Source organism: Physella acuta, unplaced genomic scaffold (genome assembly GCF_028476545.2).
Source record: "Physella acuta isolate Inbredline_101_S28 unplaced genomic scaffold, ASM2847654v3 ptg002164l, whole genome shotgun sequence".
In the NCBI taxonomy this organism is placed as follows: Eukaryota; Metazoa; Mollusca; class Gastropoda; family Physidae; genus Physella; species Physella acuta.
This window is the reverse complement of record NW_026733665.1, coordinates 25389-44227: the sequence shown is the minus strand read 5'-3', so window position 1 is coordinate 44227 and position 18839 is coordinate 25389. Positions and strand designations below refer to the sequence as shown.

General features: G+C 35.6%; 1 protein-coding gene across 1 annotated transcript in view; it reads left to right on the top strand.

Moving 5' to 3' along the window:
* The window catches only part of LOC131932408 (galanin receptor type 1), a 29391-nt gene extending 13077 nt beyond the window's left edge, over positions 1-16314 (top strand). The window contains exons 6-8 of the mRNA XM_059289329.1: positions 3513-3715; positions 4809-4953; positions 15826-16314. Of these exons, the coding sequence (XP_059145312.1) occupies positions 3513-3715; positions 4809-4953; positions 15826-16314 (837 nt within the window). The remainder of the gene's footprint in view (positions 1-3512; positions 3716-4808; positions 4954-15825) is intronic.
* The last annotated feature ends 2525 nt before the right edge of the window (positions 16315-18839 follow it).

Below are 18839 nucleotides of genomic sequence, written 5' to 3'. Positions count from 1 at the left end.
TTTGTGTAGAACATTCTGGAAGCGTTGTCTCGACCTGCTAATGGGTGTGAGGCTACAAAACCTCATCATCCCCCCCCCCCCCATTCGGTTATTGACACCAATAAGAACTTTTTAAAAAGTAATTAACTACGACGTATTTAAAGAAATATTTTTGTTAAAATTCTGGGCTAATGGAGTGTCATCGATTGATGTTAGATGCAATTATTTTTCAATCAATCAATTCGATCTTTCTAAAATAATACTTAATATGAGCAGTTTTGATTTTTCCCCCTACTTTTCAAATTCACAACTTATTATACAGGATTAATACATTATCATGCATATTGTAACCTGCATGTTAAAAGTAATTACTGTAATTACTGCTTTTTGGATATAATTTATTCCATATTGTTATGACTTGATATAAACAATAACTGGATATAAACAATAACTTGATATAAACAATAACTGGATATAAACAAAACTTGATATCAACAAAATACGAATATAAAAAATAACTTGATATAAACAATAACTAGATATAAACAATAGCTGGATATAAACAATGACTGGATATAAGCAATAACGAAATATAAAAAGTTGTACGAGTTAGAACCAAACCGCTATTCTCTCTTTATACAATCAAACCCACCAGCACTAGTTTACCTCAACAAATCTTGTATGTAACGCCATAGGTCCTCTGTGATCAAGATCAGGCCAGTAACGCGAGGAAATACGGTAATTTTTTTACTTAACTCGGGCCATCCTTAAACCAAATACCACCCTACCTTTTCAATTTAACACTACAATGTAGACATTTATTCCTGACTCGATGACCAAACGTGGTGGCTTTGTTTTAATGACCATCGTCTGCACCTTCTATGGTTTCTTTGTTAAGTAAATGCAGGATGTCCATAAAAGACGTTTCTGGACCCGTGAACGGGATTAATTAAAACTTCATTACGAGACGGTAATTACATTAACCGTGTTTAATAAAAGGTCGGTCCCTCAATGAAAGGGCGTGCCACATTGTTCTAAGAGATCCCATTCAGTGGCAGGCATTTGCGGTGCTTCAAACAGAAAAACTTTAACTGCATGCAGTGAAGTTACGGCAAAAAATGTGAATAAAACAACGAAATGTTTAAAAAGTTTAATTACTTTTCCAGACACAGTTCAGTGGCGTAGCTAGTATTTTTGGGCCCCTATGCAAAAAGTGTTAGTGGGCCCCTCAGAGGCGTAGCGACCCTTCCCGGCGACCGGGGACAAACTTTCGATTTGCCCCCCCCCCTCAAACTTTCGAAAAAGAGCCCCTATTTGCCTTGGGCCCCTATGCCTTCCTTACGCTAGCTTTACGGTAGCTACGCCACTGACACAATTTAATCCAATATTTCGTCAAAGTTTCAAAGTTTACGTTTAGTAAATTTAAGGTACAAGTCCACGTAAGATGCATTCGTCAAAATGGAGAGCTGCGAACAATCTTAGGTTACACGACTTACCTGAGACGAAATGGAGTTAAATTAAAATGAATAGAAATGTAATAACTACGTGTACCTGATGGGACGACGTGGCCTAAGTCTCGAGTTCGAATCCAGGTCCAAGTTAATAGAAAGTCCCTGAGTCCAGTTAGCTCTGATGGGTATCTAACTCACGTTAGGGAAAGTAAAGGCTGCTGGACATAGTACTGACCACACCTTCCCTTCAAATGTCGAGAGCTAGAAACATATAAACTCTACTTCATCGCTTGTTCAAAAGAGAATTCTTTGCATTACTTGTAGCTGGCTTAGAACTAGAATATTTTAAGACCATTTTCGTTTGCTTTCTTTTTTTGGAAAATGTTTTACATAATTTTGTTCTAAGTCAACGAGACAACGAAATCTTCGTGGCAATAAGTCTCACTATTTTCACGCAACATTTCCATTTCTTGAACCGCTTTCTATCAAAATGTAGGATCGTTTATTCATACATGTACAAATATACATACATCATTCATATGTAAAAACATTAAATACATTAAATTGCGTCAACGTATTTTTCTTAGCTATGATTTAATTTACACTGCAACAACCCTTGTAAATGTTCATTACAACCTTTCATCAGTAAATGGCGAGGATTTCTGATTGCCCTTAAACTTTCTGAACTCGAACACATCAAAGTGGGTCACCGTTAACTCATTCAGCGTTACATCGTGTTTGTTCGGACTAGGTCGATCGGTTCTGATCATAACGAGGCTCTCTGGTTTCTTTCATGATCAGTCTACTTGCTCTTAATTAATGACAGGATGCACGCTTTCATTAAATTAAAGGGGAGATTACATGGTTTCATCTGCAGCATACTTTCGTGACTCTTTTTTATTATACCCTTTGTATTTTAAAACACGAAATTTATTCGAAAACTTACTATACCGCTTGGCCTAGATTTAGAGCGCTAGACTGCTAACCCGAAAGTCTCAAGTCATTAGAACGTCCCTGAGTTCACCCCGTTCTAATGGGTATGTAAATTACATTAGTGAAATTAAAGGCGGCTGGGTATAACGTTAATCACACTATCCCTTCAAATGCCGATGTCACAGAAACAGGTGAACGCTACTTCACTTGCCCCATGGACTCTCAGGTTCCAAATCGTAACTTTATTTTTACTGTATCTATCACTTTTGTTTCGGTTAATATTTGCAGCTCTTCTATTAACTGATTCACACAAAAACACAACTCTGACGTTATATTTTCTGATTACATATCAGCGTAACTTAAGTTGCCCCCCCCCCGACCACCCTACACACACACTACACACACTTAAGATTTTGATATCTTTTGTGAATGACTGTGTAAGATTTTGATATCTTTTGTAAATTACTGCGTAAGATTTTGATATCTTTGGTGAATGACTGTGTGATTTTTCAAGAAGTTTTTTTTTTCCATAATCTATTTTCCACACAGAGTTATTTAAAAAAAAAACCCTTAGAAATAAATGGAAATTATACATGTTTAGTCCTGTATTCTTCTAAAATTTTCAGATAATCAAGCGAAATTAAAGACGAGTGATTGTAAAAATTGAGTTTTGTTTCATCTTTATTTGTTTATTTTTTGTTTTATTTTTCCTAGCAAGGAGGTTGGTACTTAAATACGAGTGATTATGAAGATGTACTTTTGTCTGATTTAAGTTGTTTTGTTTTTGCATCCCCTATCAACACACGCGGGTTGGTAATTAAAGACAAGTGATTGTAAAAATGTACTTTTGTCACAATTAGTTTTGGTTGTTTTGTTTTTGTTTTCCCTAGCAACACAAGGGGGGTTGTTATTCAAAGACGAGTGATTATGAAACTGTACTTTTGTTTCTATTTTAGTTTTGCTTTGTATTTATAGCCACACAAGGAGGTTGAAACTTAAAGACAAGGGATTATGACATTTTTTTTTCTCGCTTTTTAGTTGTTTTGTTTTTGCATCCCCTAGCAACACAAGGAGGTTGAAACTTAAAGACAAATGATTATGAAAATATACTTCTGTTTCATTTAGTTATTTTGTTTTTGCATCCCCTAGCAACACAAGGAGGTGGGGAACCTCTACAAAGCCTTCTGGTGCAAGAAAGAATGGGACAAACCCATCCACGGCATCCTCTTCGAATCCTACATGCTGGTGCTTCTTTTTATGGTGCCTGTCTGCGTCATGGTCGTATCGTACACCACCATCTGTCTGGAACTGGCCAAAGGGTCCAAGTTCTGGCGCCAGACCACCGCTGACCAGTGAGTATTGTTATGCAAATATCCACGCGGGGTTGATTAGCATGATGGCCGGGTACGCCCGCCTCTTCACGACGTAGGGCCACTGAGTAATGAAGGCTAAATTACCCTTTTTACGTTGATCATTAACCTAGGGATAAAAACGGTGATAATATTTTTCACAGTATTTTGAAAAAAAAAACAACAAAAAACACGTCTTTGAACTTTTAAGACTATACGAATAATGACGCGTAATGAAAACTAAAAAAAAAAAAATTCTTACATTCTAATGTTTGTGTAATGATTTTTAAAGGTTTCTTGTCTGTTTTTTAAAATAAATTTTTTAAAAAGTATAGCATTAAAGAGCTCATTTTTATACTAATCTATCTATTTAGCATAAATGATAGTTTTTATAGAACACAACAAAAGAGTTTGATGTCAAATGATTGAACAGATTTGAGGAAATTATTGCTAATTTATAAAGTTTAGAAGAACTTTTGGAAGAGAGTGGTTCTAAATTTGTGTGTGTTTTGAAATATTTTTCATACTTATATATTCGAGTTAAGATCTATATGCGTTGACGTAATGTTGAAATATGTAAATTTAATTTTGACATTAACCTGTTGATGTATAATTTATGTAATGTAGAACTAATGTTGAAGTTATGTTTATGATAAGCTGATCTAATGTTGATCTAATTTTGATCTAAAGTTGATCTAATCGTGAACTAATGTTGATCTAATGTTGCTGATGACGTTATGTTGATGATAAGCTGATCTAATAGTATCAGGATGTTGATCTAAAATTGAGCAAAAGTTGATCTTATGTTTATCTAATGTTGATCTAATCCTAATCTAATGTTGATCTAAGGGTGATCTAATGTTGATCTATTGTTGATGTAATGTTGATGTAATGTTAATGTAATGTTGATGTAATGTTGATGTAATGTTGATGTAATGTTGATGTAATGTTGATGTAATGTTGATGTAATGTTGATGTAATGTTGATGTAATTTTGATGTCATGCTGATGTACTGTTGATGTAATGTTGATGTAATATTGATGTAGTGTTGATCTAATGACGATGTAATCTTGATGTACTATGCTGTGCCCCACAGGTCCAGGTCCCTGTGTGTGAACCACACCAACCACAGCAACCACAGCAACCACACCTACAGCGCCAGCCTCACACAGACCAACGCCTGTGTGGACAACAGAATGCTCAACAGACACAAGGAGAGGATGGACAAGGAGAAGATGAAGGTGGGTGTCACGCTGGTGTCACGCTAGCGTCACGTCACGGCGTGTGTGCGAGGTCACACTAGCGTCACGTTCACGTCACGGTCAGAGAAGATTATTTGTGTAGGGAGGGGCGTGGTGGTGTCACTTCACGGTCGTAATAGTGTGTTTGTTATGGGGCGGGAGGGTGGGGCCAAGGTAGTGTCACGTCAGTGTGTTGAGTGTCACGATGGAGTCACGTCACGGTCAGTGTGTGGTGTCACGATGGAGTCACGTCGTCTCACAGATGTAGGGTGTCACGGTTGCGTCACGTGACATTTACAGATGTGTGTGTGTGGGGGGGGGGATCACGTAGGAGTCACATCATCTCACTCCACAGAAGTGGGATGTCACGTAGCGTCACGTCACGGTCAGATAAGTGTGTGTGTGTGTGTCAGGGGGTGTTAGGATCACGTCACAGTTTTGTTACGTTATGTTAGAGAAGTTTGAGGGGTGGGGGAGGTGGCGACGTCTTATCGGAGTCAGAAAAGTGTGGAGTTTTACCAGGTTCGGAAAATTAGGAGGTGGGGGGAGTGGAGGTTGCTTAGAGTGACATTACGGTCTGAGTATTACATTGAAGTGACCTAATGGTTAGATAAGGTCAGAAGTGGGAGAGCTGTGTCACATTGACGTTATGTCATGGAAAGAAAGGTGGTTTTTACACAATTGACGCTCGAGAAAATTCAGTGGAGGGGGGGGGGGGGGTTCTTCTTCTTCTTTCTTAATTGTAATATTAGGATGGATTCCCTCCAACCAGATTAAGAATTACGTGTCAAGTTGTTAGGCCGTTGACTCTGATTTCAGCCAGCTTTTCTTTTAGGATTTCCTACCATAGCTTTTGTCCATCCAAGAATAACCTACAAGGCAGCAGTTGTTTGGTTTTGGAGTTTGCTCTCATAGGTTGGTAATGTCCCACAGCTGAGGAGAATGTATTTCACCAGTCTGTAATTGAGTTACCTCTGCTTAGAACTGTCACTCGCAACCGGGTATCCTATTGTAAAAACTTTCCAAGTGTGTGTGTGTGTGTGTGTGTTCGTGTAGAGGTGGGTCAGTAGTATTTACTTTCCACGACCCGCGATAGGTACACGTCGGATAGCTACAGACCTTTTGTCAATCAAGTGACTTCCGGGTCAGTTTTACCGTGTCAGTCTTAGTGCCGGGAGAGTAGAAGACATTCAACAATTTGACATCATGTATTTTTTTTTAAAACTGGACATATGTAAAAAAAATCTTTCCTGTACACATCATCCCCCCCCCCCCCCAATAAATGACTGGGTGACCTTTAGCAATCAGTTACTTCCCATATATTATTCTGAATTGTAAAAGGGGAAACAATTAAGATTCTAAACAAATTTGAGACTCTTTAAAAGGCAAAATAAAAGTACATAGCAGGAAATATCAGTTTTTGTCTCAAGTTTCTGTATCAATCAATTTAAAATATAATAGTAAGTAAAAATCTAACAAAATAATATTCTTGTTAGAAATAAAAATAAAATTACTGTTCAATTTTAAATGTTTCACCTTAATAATTTTAAAATATATTTATAATAAGAAAACATCAGCTTTTTACTGCTTCAATCAACACCACTTTCAAAAGAGCAAAGCTATTCTTTCCTGATTTGCTTATCTTATATTTGTGTTATACATTGTGCTGATGTCGAAACTGTCAAATTGTGAAGTAACAGGTGTCGCCTCTACCGTAGTTCATGTGTAATATTGGCTGATTAGCTGACTAATGTGTCCACCCAAGTTAGATTACAACTTGGATTACGTGAGTTAAAGATTCTATTGAGAAAAGGTCCGGGCATTCTTCCTCTGTTACACAGAAATTGATTGTAGAAGTTCCAGGCATGGTTTGAGCAATCTCTTTAGACAAAAAGTATTCTGCAAGACACATTTTTCCAACATGTTTAATGCACTTACAGGAGTATCAGATGCCTTAAATTTCGGCAGGGGTCACATCCAGGGGTACTGTCAATTTGCTTCCACGTCCTTATCTGAGGGGTTAAAAATAACAGCGACCGACCACGACCTAGGCATCGAATTCCTCCAGTGGCGTAGCCAGGAAATGGTCATGGGAGGGGTTCACACATTTTTCCATATGTATACAATCCTATATATATATATATATATATATATATATATATATATATATATGGGTCCATGGGAGGGGTTATAATCCCCCAAATCCCCCTTTGCCAACTCCACTGAATTCCTCATTGAAACTTCGTGAGGTTGAAGACCGAATCTCGGGTATAAAGAAAAATTCAAGTGCGACAATCTGAATGTTAGTAAGAGATAACAAACACCGCGTTACCAGTTACTCCCCTTACCCACCATTCTCCCACCGCAAAAGAACTCGGATGCGGGTTGATTAAAACCAGCAAGCGCACATTGCCAGGGTCCAGATGTAGGCCACGACTTTATGAAACAACTAACTATGGGCAAAGTGTTATAGAGCCCAATTTCCTCAGGTTATTTTCATTTCTTACCATTGGTTTCCCGATGTTAACTTTTCCTAACCTAAAGCTGGAGAGGAAAATACATTTAAAGTAAAAATAAAATAGTATCATAAGTAGGATTAAAAAGTAACATTGGTGTTACGTAAAATGAGCCATGTCAATTCAAACTTTCTTCCCTTTCAAACAGCTAGATTTTTATCCATAGAAGTCCTCCTACAAAACTGTTTTTCCCCTATAAAGTAAGTAATTTTATTTAGAATTAAAGTTGGCGGGATGGTAGGGTGGTAGAGTATCCAACTGCTAACCCGAAAACCTTGAGCTCGGATCCCTCATTCCACCTAGCTCTGATGGGTACCTGATTCATGCTAGGGAAGTTCTTCGTATAGTACTGACCACACTGTCCCTTTATATGCCGAGGTAAACAAAACTGATACAATCTCACTCACCCGCCCCATCGACTCAAACTGGTACTTTATTTTTTTTTAAATTTCATATTATAGTAATATAAAGTCCATACAGCTATTACTGATAAAAGAATAATGGCATAAGATAATTTGGGGATACAAATGTTTCTTTTAACAGTCAGTTTATGTGGTTGTATGAACCTTAATGTGAATCAGAAATAGACACTGTGGGGATCAATAATCAGAATTGAAATAATAATGAGTTCGCCTCTTTTCATTGTACAAAACCATTGTTTGAAAAGTTAAATTTATTGGTTTTGATGTTGTTGCTTCCATCTACGATTTAAGGCTGATGCTATTTTTATAGTATAACAAAATTAGTTTGCATTAAAGCTAATATAATAAAAATTCTAAATCAATTAAATTTAAAATCTAATACAAATAATTTTTATATTAATAATTACATGCCACCTTTTCACTTGATTAGCGTATGTGAGAAATTATTACAAGGGTAAAGTGTGGGGTTGGGAGGGTGTGTCGTCAGACTTCTTTTGTGATAATTGTCAATGATGGTGTGGGGAAGGAAAGAAATTGTCAAAAAAAAAAAAAAAAAAAACGACACATGAACCAATGAATACATTAACGAATGAACAAATGAAATAGTGAACGAATGAAAAAGTGAATCAATTAATGAATTGGCGAATAAATGAAGAAACGAATGAACATATAGACGTATAATGAAATAAACGAATTAAAAAATGAACTCTTACGCATTCGTATATGTGTGTTTGTGCCAGACACACACAAAACACACTAACACAAACACAATCACATACACATGCACTGTTATACATATAAACATATATATATATATATATATATATATATATATATATATATATATATATATATATATATATGCATTAAAGTAAAAATGTGCCTGTTTGTACTGGAGGACATTGAACCGGCTTTCAATATGAGGGGTCACTAATAATTTGTTGATGTTTTACAACCCGTCACCCTCGGGCGTTGGTCGTTACAACTAATTTTGAACTCATTAGGTGATGGGCTCTGAGATAGGGATTTTTTTTAAAAAAATGTGTTTTATAAAGCTTTAAAAGATAATCTTGTTCGTTTTCTGGGGGCGAGGTTTAAAAAAATTAAGGCGGTGAGGGGATGTGAGGGGAAAAAAGGGGGAGGGGTATTTAAACATGTCGTATCTATAAATTCAGTATTTTTAATCCGACCTAGGAGCTGGAGATTGTTCTATTCGGGAACTAGTACTGTTTACATAGCTGACAATTATTATATCCCAATTTCTGTGTTAAATTCTATTTCGGAAAACTGAATCTAAGTTTTGAAAAAATAATATAATTATGTCACAATGTAATGTAAAATCAGAAAAGCACTTTAAAAGACATAATTGTTAATGAACTTGCATCGGTCGACGTTGCTGTCATGGTCTTGATTCAGAATAAGGGTCGGAGTAATGGTCAGCACGAGGGTTAAGGTCAGGAAAGGTCAAGGGTAGAGTTTTGGTGTTACAATGTTAATTGTGTCTTGGATTCAGCGTAGTTATGTTAACGAACATGAGCGTGTTCGATATGTTATTCTTGTCTTTACAGTCTCCCGTAAATTGCAACAGTTCGACACCGTTTAGTATCTTTTTAACGGGTTATAACAATTGCATGGGATGGCGTGGTCTAAGGGTAGATCATTAGGCTGCTAGCCAAAAAAGTCTCGAGGTCGGATCTCTGTTCGGGCTAGTGACTGTATGACGTCCGCCCAGCTCTGATGGGTGCCTGACTTATGTTAATGCAGAGGCGTAACGACCCTTCCCGGCGCCCAGGGACAAAACTTTCAATTTGGCGCCCCCCTCCCCCGGGACAAATTTTCAATTTGGCGCCCATACCCCCATATATTTTTTATATTTACAATGGAAAACTGCAGTTAAAATTAGCTTTTATTTTTTTTTCAACCCATTTTGGCGCCCCCTAGGGTCGGCGCTCGGGGACATATGAACCCCCCCCCCCCTCGCTACGCCTCTGGGTTAATGAACGTAAAGGCGGCTGGGCAAAGTGCTGGCCACACTACCCCTTCACATGCCGAGGTCAAGAAACATATAAACGTCTTCTGCCCAATCGATCGTTAGGTCAAGAGGAACTTTACTGCTATAATTATTGAACGGCTTAATTTTCTTACATCCTACATGCGCTATAATTATTGAACATTTTTAGAACAACTCCACATTGGTAACTTTTATTTTCATACACATCTCTTGAACAGCCATCCTGCTGTTAATCAACGTGAGAACACACTTTCATCAACCCCACCCACCCCACCAGTTGGGTCCTAGCCCATTGCACTCCATCACCCAAGCCGTCTGTATCAAATAGCCTATCACAATGTACAGAAATAAACACAGCATTCATCCAACAACCCGAGCAAAAATGCATGTCTATGCTTTTCTGTAATTCACTTTTTTTTCTTTCTCTTTTCTTGAACCCAATTTCGTTTTGTCGTTTTATGCGGGTCATAAGAATCTCCAGTGTCCTTTTTTTATCTTTCGGAAATTTCCAGAAGCAACAAAACTCTGGACAGCTAGTGGATATTTTACTTTCTGTTTCCTCTTTAATATCATACACAGCAATCATGGCGGACTTCCGGCCGCATGTAGTTACTCATGTATTCAACGCCTTCGGGAAATCCCAAACCTCACGCTTCTATTTTTAATATTGTATTTTTTTTTATCTTGTCATATTTTCTAAATATAGAATATGCTTACTTGCAATTTTAAAGTAGTTTTAAACAGATTGTAGGAAGCAGGAATATAAATAAAATTACATTTAATTGTTCAGTTCAGAATTGTAATAAAAACTACGCTTTATTAAGGTGTACGACAAAATGGAATGGGGAATTATAAATCAATATTTGATTCAATCATATCAATATTTGTCTCCCTTATCGAGCTTCTATTAAAATAATGAGAGCTTCGACATTTTTCATAAAAATTAATGGTTCTCATTTTCAAAAGCAACGTACCCCAGAAAGTTGAAGCTAACCACAAAAATTGAATTGCTTTTTTTTATATTCCAACCATCAGTTTAATGAACGCGTGTATTAAAACTTAGTGTATTAGAAATAGGTTATAACGATAGGTGATTAGAAAAATCTTATCTGTAGGGTACAGTTTGTGAAACAACGTGAGAACCACTCACGCTTACATTTTACTACATCATCTGCGAGAGCTCGTCTTGAGAACTACGTTCATTCATCTTTAGAGTTTTACGATAGATTCAATTTAGTTTTTGTCATTTTGAGGGCTTTTACGGCTGTTTGCACGTCGTACTGTTTAAACAAAGTTGATAATACAAAGATGAAAGGAGCATCGTTTGGAAATACAAAATAAAAATTGTATCAATCCGCAATAAAAAAAGTTTGGGGTTTAATGCAACAAACTTCTGCAAGCACTAATGTAAACATTCTCTTGGAAGAAATGGCATTGTTGCTCATGACGTCACTTTTATAACATTTTTTTTTCGTCGGCATACAGCTCAAGGCAAAGGGTGGGGGGAGGTGGGGGAGAAACTAGGGCAGTTATGGGCCAATGAAGTAATTGTTTACAATGCATTTTTTCTAAATCATTTTTTAAAAAGATTTGCTCGTAACGGTGAAATATTATTTTTTATGATTTAAAGAACTCAAAAAAAATATTGTAATGTTTTAATTTTAATTTTTCAATTTTTTAACTTTAATCATCTTTCGCATAAGATAACTAATATAATAGATAGTAAATCTTTGCGTCTTAATTTGAAGTGCTTGGCAGTATATTCAGCAAAAATAATAATCATTAAAAAAGTTTTAAAAAACCCACGTTTTCTGATTGAACTAAAAAGTAGAAAATAAATGCTATAGGCCCTACATCACAATAATGCAAGCGATCACTCTACTATAAGCGAGCAAAAACGTGGGTCGCCGAAGTAAAAGTTATATTACTATTGATTAGATAATACTATTGACTTTTATTAGGGAGCTTGTAGAGAGTCAACAGTATTAGAAACTGTAAGAAAATCACGGCGCCCCACGTTTTTGCTCGCTTATAGTAGAGTGATCGCTTGCATTATTGTGATGTAGGGCCTATAGCATTTATTTTCTACTTTTTAGTTCAATCAGAAAACGTGGGTTTTTTAAAACTTTTTTAATGATTATTATTTTCTACTTTTTAGTCTTTGTCTGTTTGTTTGCATTAAAATCTTGCTATCGATTTTATCTTTTCACTTTTTTTGGGTAAACGAAGACAACTCGTAAAAAGACAACTCGTAAAAAACACGTTGTTTGAATACGTTACTGACTAGAACACATAGATTTGAACCCGTGTCGAGTGGGATAGCAATCGTGTGCCCAACCACTCGACCATATCGTCTCCCCCAAACTGGCCTACCTTCTGTAAGTTTAAACTCGGTTCAAGCTAAATTCTCTGCCCCTAAGCCTGTGGCGACATGTGATCGTTCGCTTCACTGCGCGCGAGGTACGCGTCGCTGGTTTTTTTTCTAACGCTAGCAGAGGAGAATTATATATATAGATTACATAGCGGTCTAAAATGCTCAATAAAATGTTTCCATTGATCAATTTAGTAATAATAACAATTGAATATTCAATGGTCATCCAAAAGAAAGCTTCCCTGAAAATTTCAGCGCGCTAGCTAACTGGGAAGTGCCAGAAATTTCGATCGCAAGATTTGATTGGAAAGACAAACAGAGAAAGCAAGTTAAAGAAAACGTGGGAAAAAAATCTGAAAGAATTGGAACTGTGTCTGTTATGTCCCTTGTTTAGTGGTAATCATATTAAAATCATTACGTCATTAGCAATTTAAAAGGAGTAATTTAAAATGATTAATTTAAAACCAACAGATTAAATCTTGTTCGTATTGTGTATCTTTATTTGCATTACAGATAGCAAAATAGGAACAACATATCAAGTAAATAAACATGACTCTCTCTAGGGAATCATTGAGACAACAAATTTAAACAATATTTCAATACTTATTAAAACCCATCAATACATAATAAGCTTACTTAACCTGTTTTGATATATTTATAATTAAATTAATTTGATTGCTAAGGAAATTGACACGATGGCTTATATAAACTAATTAGAATAATTTTTAATGAAAACGTGTTACAGGTACAAGGCTACGGGAAAATAAAAGTCGCCATTTAAAAAAAAAAAAAATTAAAAAATAAAAAGCCACAAAAAAAAAAAAAAAAAAAAATAACTGAAGAAACAAAAACCATTGAAAAAAGTCATGGAGTTTCAGGAAAATATCGATTACCTTTTAAAAAAAATGTTTTGTATGCCCCTAATATTGATTACAGTTTTCATTTTTTATCTCACTAATTAGTAAAAATACTCTGCACGAATTTACATTCAATTTTTATTAAATGTTTACTCGAATTCTAAAATAATGGCGAGACTCGTATCCATGTGGCCGTTTTGCGAGTTATACCGTTTCGTTTTTTAAAGCATTTCCTTAAAACAGTAATCTCAAACTTAAGATATTACAATTTTTTTTACAAAATATTGTTGCTATAGTAAAGTAAATTTGAAACAATTTAATATTTTGAACGTTTATAACAAGTTATTTGTTTGTTAATATCGACAAATCCACGCCTCGTTTCATTGTCTCTCTTCAATTTTGTGAATATATTTTAATACTAAAGATTAAAATATAATCTAGCCGCAATTAAATACTCAAATCTCTACACTTTGTTCAGCTCAGGTTTGATAAAAAACCGATACAAAGAAGATGATGTACACGAATTTCAATAGCAAAAAACAAAAATATTTCACGTATAGTTTAATGAGTTTTGATAACATACTATAAAGTTTAAAGAAAAACATTTATTACATTCGGTAACATTGTAAAAAACATTTTTTTTCTTCGTTTTCTAGCGTTTCGCTAAATTTTAAAACTTTGACCGGATTAAGTTAGAGTTACCTGGGTTTAATCGAATTAATCACAAGTTCAATTTCGATCAGTGCATCTCAGCTGTAACAGTTTTTCTACAACATTTTTTCCTCCCGAGCTCAGTGTTCCGGTAGAGAGCATGTCGGGTAATGTTATCAGTCATGCTAACTTTTATCTCAAGTTTAGTTCGCTGGATGGAACAACTTCCGGTTCTCGTTTGCTATTTGTGCCGGGTCGGCTTAGGGTTAAGGTGCAATGCTTTCATGCAACAGACATAAAACTTAGATACGTTAATTTATTTACTGTGTCCAGGTTTCTCCATATCATAACAACATCAGTGTATAAACATTTATTTGTCTAAATGTTGGTACTTACCTTCTCGTGAGGGAGATTTAAAGCAGGGTAATAATTAACTACTTCCTCTTTAGACTTAGATCTAGCGATCCTTTGGGCAGATGAACTAGAGTTCATTTGTTTCTTGACCTCGGCATTTGAAGGCATGGTGTTGTCAGTACTATGCCCAGCCGCCTTTACTTTGCCATCTTTAGTGTTAAGTGAATTCAACGACGTCATACAGTCACTATTTCGAACCGAGATCCGAAATCGAGACCTTAAGGCTAGCAGCCAATCGGATTAACTATTTAAAACCACTTTATTTTTTTTTATATTTTTCTGTCATAATTTCTGTGGGTGGGCTTGTAGATTAAAATAGTTCAACGTTGACATTGTTCTAAGTTGAACGAAAAGTTTATCTGACTTTCCAGACAAATCTCTCATGCTAATGTAAAAACCTTTGGGTGCTCGTTAAATCTCAAACGATTTCAGTAACCAACGCTTTTATATTTTACCCACTGTTTTTATTTTATTTTTAGATTATTCAAAAACTTGGTACATAAGTATTTTAAATATGTTTGATTAAAAAAATAAAATTCTAGCCAAAGGAAAACGTGTATTATTATCATCATTATACTGGTGAAGACCTTGCCGGTGTAGTTAGGTAACCACACCCGTCTATTATACTAGGTTGTGGGTTGGTTTTTGTTGGTCTATGATATTCCTTTTCATTGTTCACTGATCTTTTCAAGATGTCATACTTAACTCTAAGTTAAAATAATGCGTGATGCAAGCTTCATCGCATGCGACAATTACCCCCCCCCCCCTCCCTCCTTCACATGGCGACCCCACCCCTTCCCGAATTAGATCAGCGTGCATGCTCCATAAAAGCCGTTCTACTCCAGTCCACAATGCTCCCCCCCTCCCCCACACTCCCAAGTTCAATGTCAGTTTGTTTATTAAGAGCCGCTCCCTTGACAAGGGCAGATGATGAACTCCCGACTCGCCCATGCTGCTAAAGGACACGTTCGATTAATGTGTATTCATTGGACGAGGGCCGTCACGTGATTTTATTACAGCAGCGAATCACGTGATCGTTATTTATGGCATATTGGTCTGGGAGCGGATGTGACGTCAATAAGCAAATGCTGTACGTGGGCAATGATGACGCAACGTCTCGTTTCATTTTTATTGTTTGGTTTACTTATTCAAATTTATTCATGTTGTATTTATATGGGTGATGTCAGCGCGATAAATCTTAATAATTAAGTTGATTTCATATACTTCATTTATGATTTACTTTTTATATTAATTTTTATTCCAATTTATTACATTTTCAATTTTTTTTGCATTATTTTTTTAAATTAAAAAATGATTCCAAAATCTTGAAAAAAAAAAATGAAAAAAAAAACTGAATAAATTATAATTTGTTTTTGTTTTTCATGTTGTATTTATGTGGGTAATGTTTGCGAAATAAATCTTTATATATATATATATATATATATATATATATATATATATATATATATATATATATATATATATATATATATAAATATATATATATATATATATTGCATTATTTTTTCTTTTATTGAAAATGACTACAAAATCTTAATTTATAAAAGAAAAAAAAATCTTAAAAAAAAAATAACCGAATAAATTATGTTTTTTTCCCCTTCTTCCCCAGGTCATCCGGATGTTGATTGTCGTCGTCGTGCTCTTCGCCTTCTGCTGGGGTCCCATCCTGATCAACAATCTCCTCGTGGCTCTCGGCGTCTTACCGGACCTGCACTACGGCGTGCTCAAACCCCTCCGGATGACCATGTTCGTCCTCTCCTACATCAACTCCAGCCTTAACCCTCTCGTTTACGGCTTCATGTCGCGTCATTTCCGTCGAGGTTTCCGCGAAGCCATCTGTATTTGTTATTTAAAATCTTCGCGGAGAGGCGCGGAGAACCGGTTGTACAGAGCGACCAGGGGCAACAACATGAGCTGTTATTACGCTTCCGAGTCCCGGGCGTCTACCATCAGAACCGGCACCATCCGGTTAAGTCCGGTTACGGAGCAGATCCGGGTGGATGAGGATATGGGGGAGTCGCCGGTCGGGAGTGTTCGCTACGGGCGGAAAGTCTGGGCCCGGACGGAGAGGGTGCCGCATAACCTCCATGATGACTAACGCTCAAAAAGTTGACCACTTCCGGTGATGTAAATACCACGCCCACGCACAAGTTCCGTCAGTCGTGACCCAAAAAAATAGCATCTTCTACAAACCTGAGCACCATTCCAATGAACTAGGCACAGTTCCCGTACGTAACTCGCAACACGATTATCTACTTCCGCCTTGGGGTCGATACAGGACGATGTGATTGATGGCCGAAGTTCGCGAGCCATCAAACGGGAAGCTACGAGATTGTTCAAAGTGGCGGAAGTCAAATAAAAAATATCATGACGTTACAATGTCATGTGACTAAAGCTATTTTAAAAATTCTAGTTGAATGTCACTCACATGCAGTTATGGGTATATACATATATATACATACATATGTATTTAAATATACATATGTATGTATATATATATGTATGTAAATATATTTGTATATATATATATATATATATATATATATATATATATATATATATATATATATATATATATATATATATATAGGTGTGTGTGTGTATGTGTGTTTGTGAGAGAGAGGGATAATGTGAAATGAAGAATTCAATAGAAAGTCTGGAGTGTTTAAGTTAATTACGACGTATCTCGCATATTCATTTTATCCCATACTTGGCATAGTGTTCTCTATGATATCTTGACATTCTAGCGATCAACAAGTAGGCCCACTCTCAAGGCAAAGTGTGAGGTTTATATAACGGAGAGAGGTTTCATGAGGAACTGTGTTAAAAGTATAGAAAAATACAATAGGAATCTAAACCTAACACAAAAACTTGACCCTAACCATGACCGTCTACTAATGTTAATTAAGGGCATTGGTTAGAATTGGTGGCTGTGTTAAATTAAAGTTAACTTTTAGGGTTTTTGAGTCAGAATTTAAGACAATACATATATTTCTACGAACATGTACATCATTGTTTTCTTTCGAGATTTATTTTTATTGTGTTTTTCACGTTGTATTTCATTTTTTGTTAGTATTTTGTGCATGATAAAACATATCTATGCTTCACTCCATAATTTTTTTGATCTACTGTCGCGAGAATTTATATGGGGATGGAACTTAAGCTTACCAATGCTGAGACCATGTTTAAAAACTTAGTAAAAGCCTAAACAAAATACACATTGAATCATGTTTTGTCATTATGTTGAATTACCTATTTCATACTGTAATATGTATATATACATATATATATATATATATATATATATATATATATATATATATATATATATATATATATATATATATATATATATATATATATATATATATATATAAAGACGCTACAACGGAGCATGCCGTTGTCCCCACGCATTCGCTCAATATGTGCCCTTAATACTAAATTAAATGAAGGGTCTAAAAATTTGAAATGCCATACTGTATTTATTTTTTAGCTCTGTATACTTCAATCCTTGCCAATATGGACGGAATACCATGTTGTTTAAATCTATTTTGTGAATTCCCAAGTTCTACTCCATCCTCCGTAATGTTGATGACTGCTTGTTACATGTTACAATACATTGTCCTGGGTATGATTACATGTCAAATGTTTGGATTTTCAAATAAAATTTGATGTTGGTCTTTTTGTGTTTTTCTTATACAGGCAACCACTAGGGAAAATACAAATAACAATTTCTTTTAGTTGTCAGATAAGTCTTCGGATGTGACGATCTATTAAAAAACATAAAGTTGAGCTTTTTACTTTCTCGTATATACGAAGTATAGAGAAAGTCTTGTAATCGTGCAAAAAAAAAAAAATCGAGATTTTTACAAATCTCGACGTTTCACACCTCACTGATACGGAAAAACATAATTTTGCAATCTTGTCCGTATGTCTGTGTGTCTGTCTGTGTGTCTGTGTGTCTGTGTGTCTGTCTGTCCGTGTGTAAACACGATAACTTAAGTACCGTTACAGCTAGGTTGATGAAATGTCATATATAAGTATTTAATCAAAATCGTAGATCCGTATCAACTTTTGAGCGATTTCCGATAACCGGAAGTGGTACTTTTCCTACTTTGAATTTTTCAAAAGCCTATAACTTGAGTACTATATCAGATAGATAAATGAAATTTCATATGTAAGTAAAAGATCTAATTCTCTACCTTCTATTAAATTTTGAGTCATTTCCGTTGACTGGAAGTAGTACTTTACGCTACTTCCGATTTCTCAAAAAACTAATGTAAATTTTAAAAGTACTAATAATATTGCGCACCATTATGCGCTTTTTTATTTGGCGTTCACTTGGTGTGCAATTAATTTGTCTACGAGATTTTATTCTATTTTTAAAACTTTAAGTATTTAAAATGGATTAAAAATCATGTCTATAGCCCGAGTTCCCATCCCCTGTTATTTTATATAAGAATATTCGAGAAAGTTTAGGGGAGATCACTCCCGGTTTATTTATGTGAGTTTTTATTTGTGAAGAGATTAATCACTTTTTTACCAGGCGCAGAATTTTCTTTTACGTGAGTCAGGTACCCGCTAGAGCTGTGTAGACTCAGGAACATAAATAAACTTCTGTTC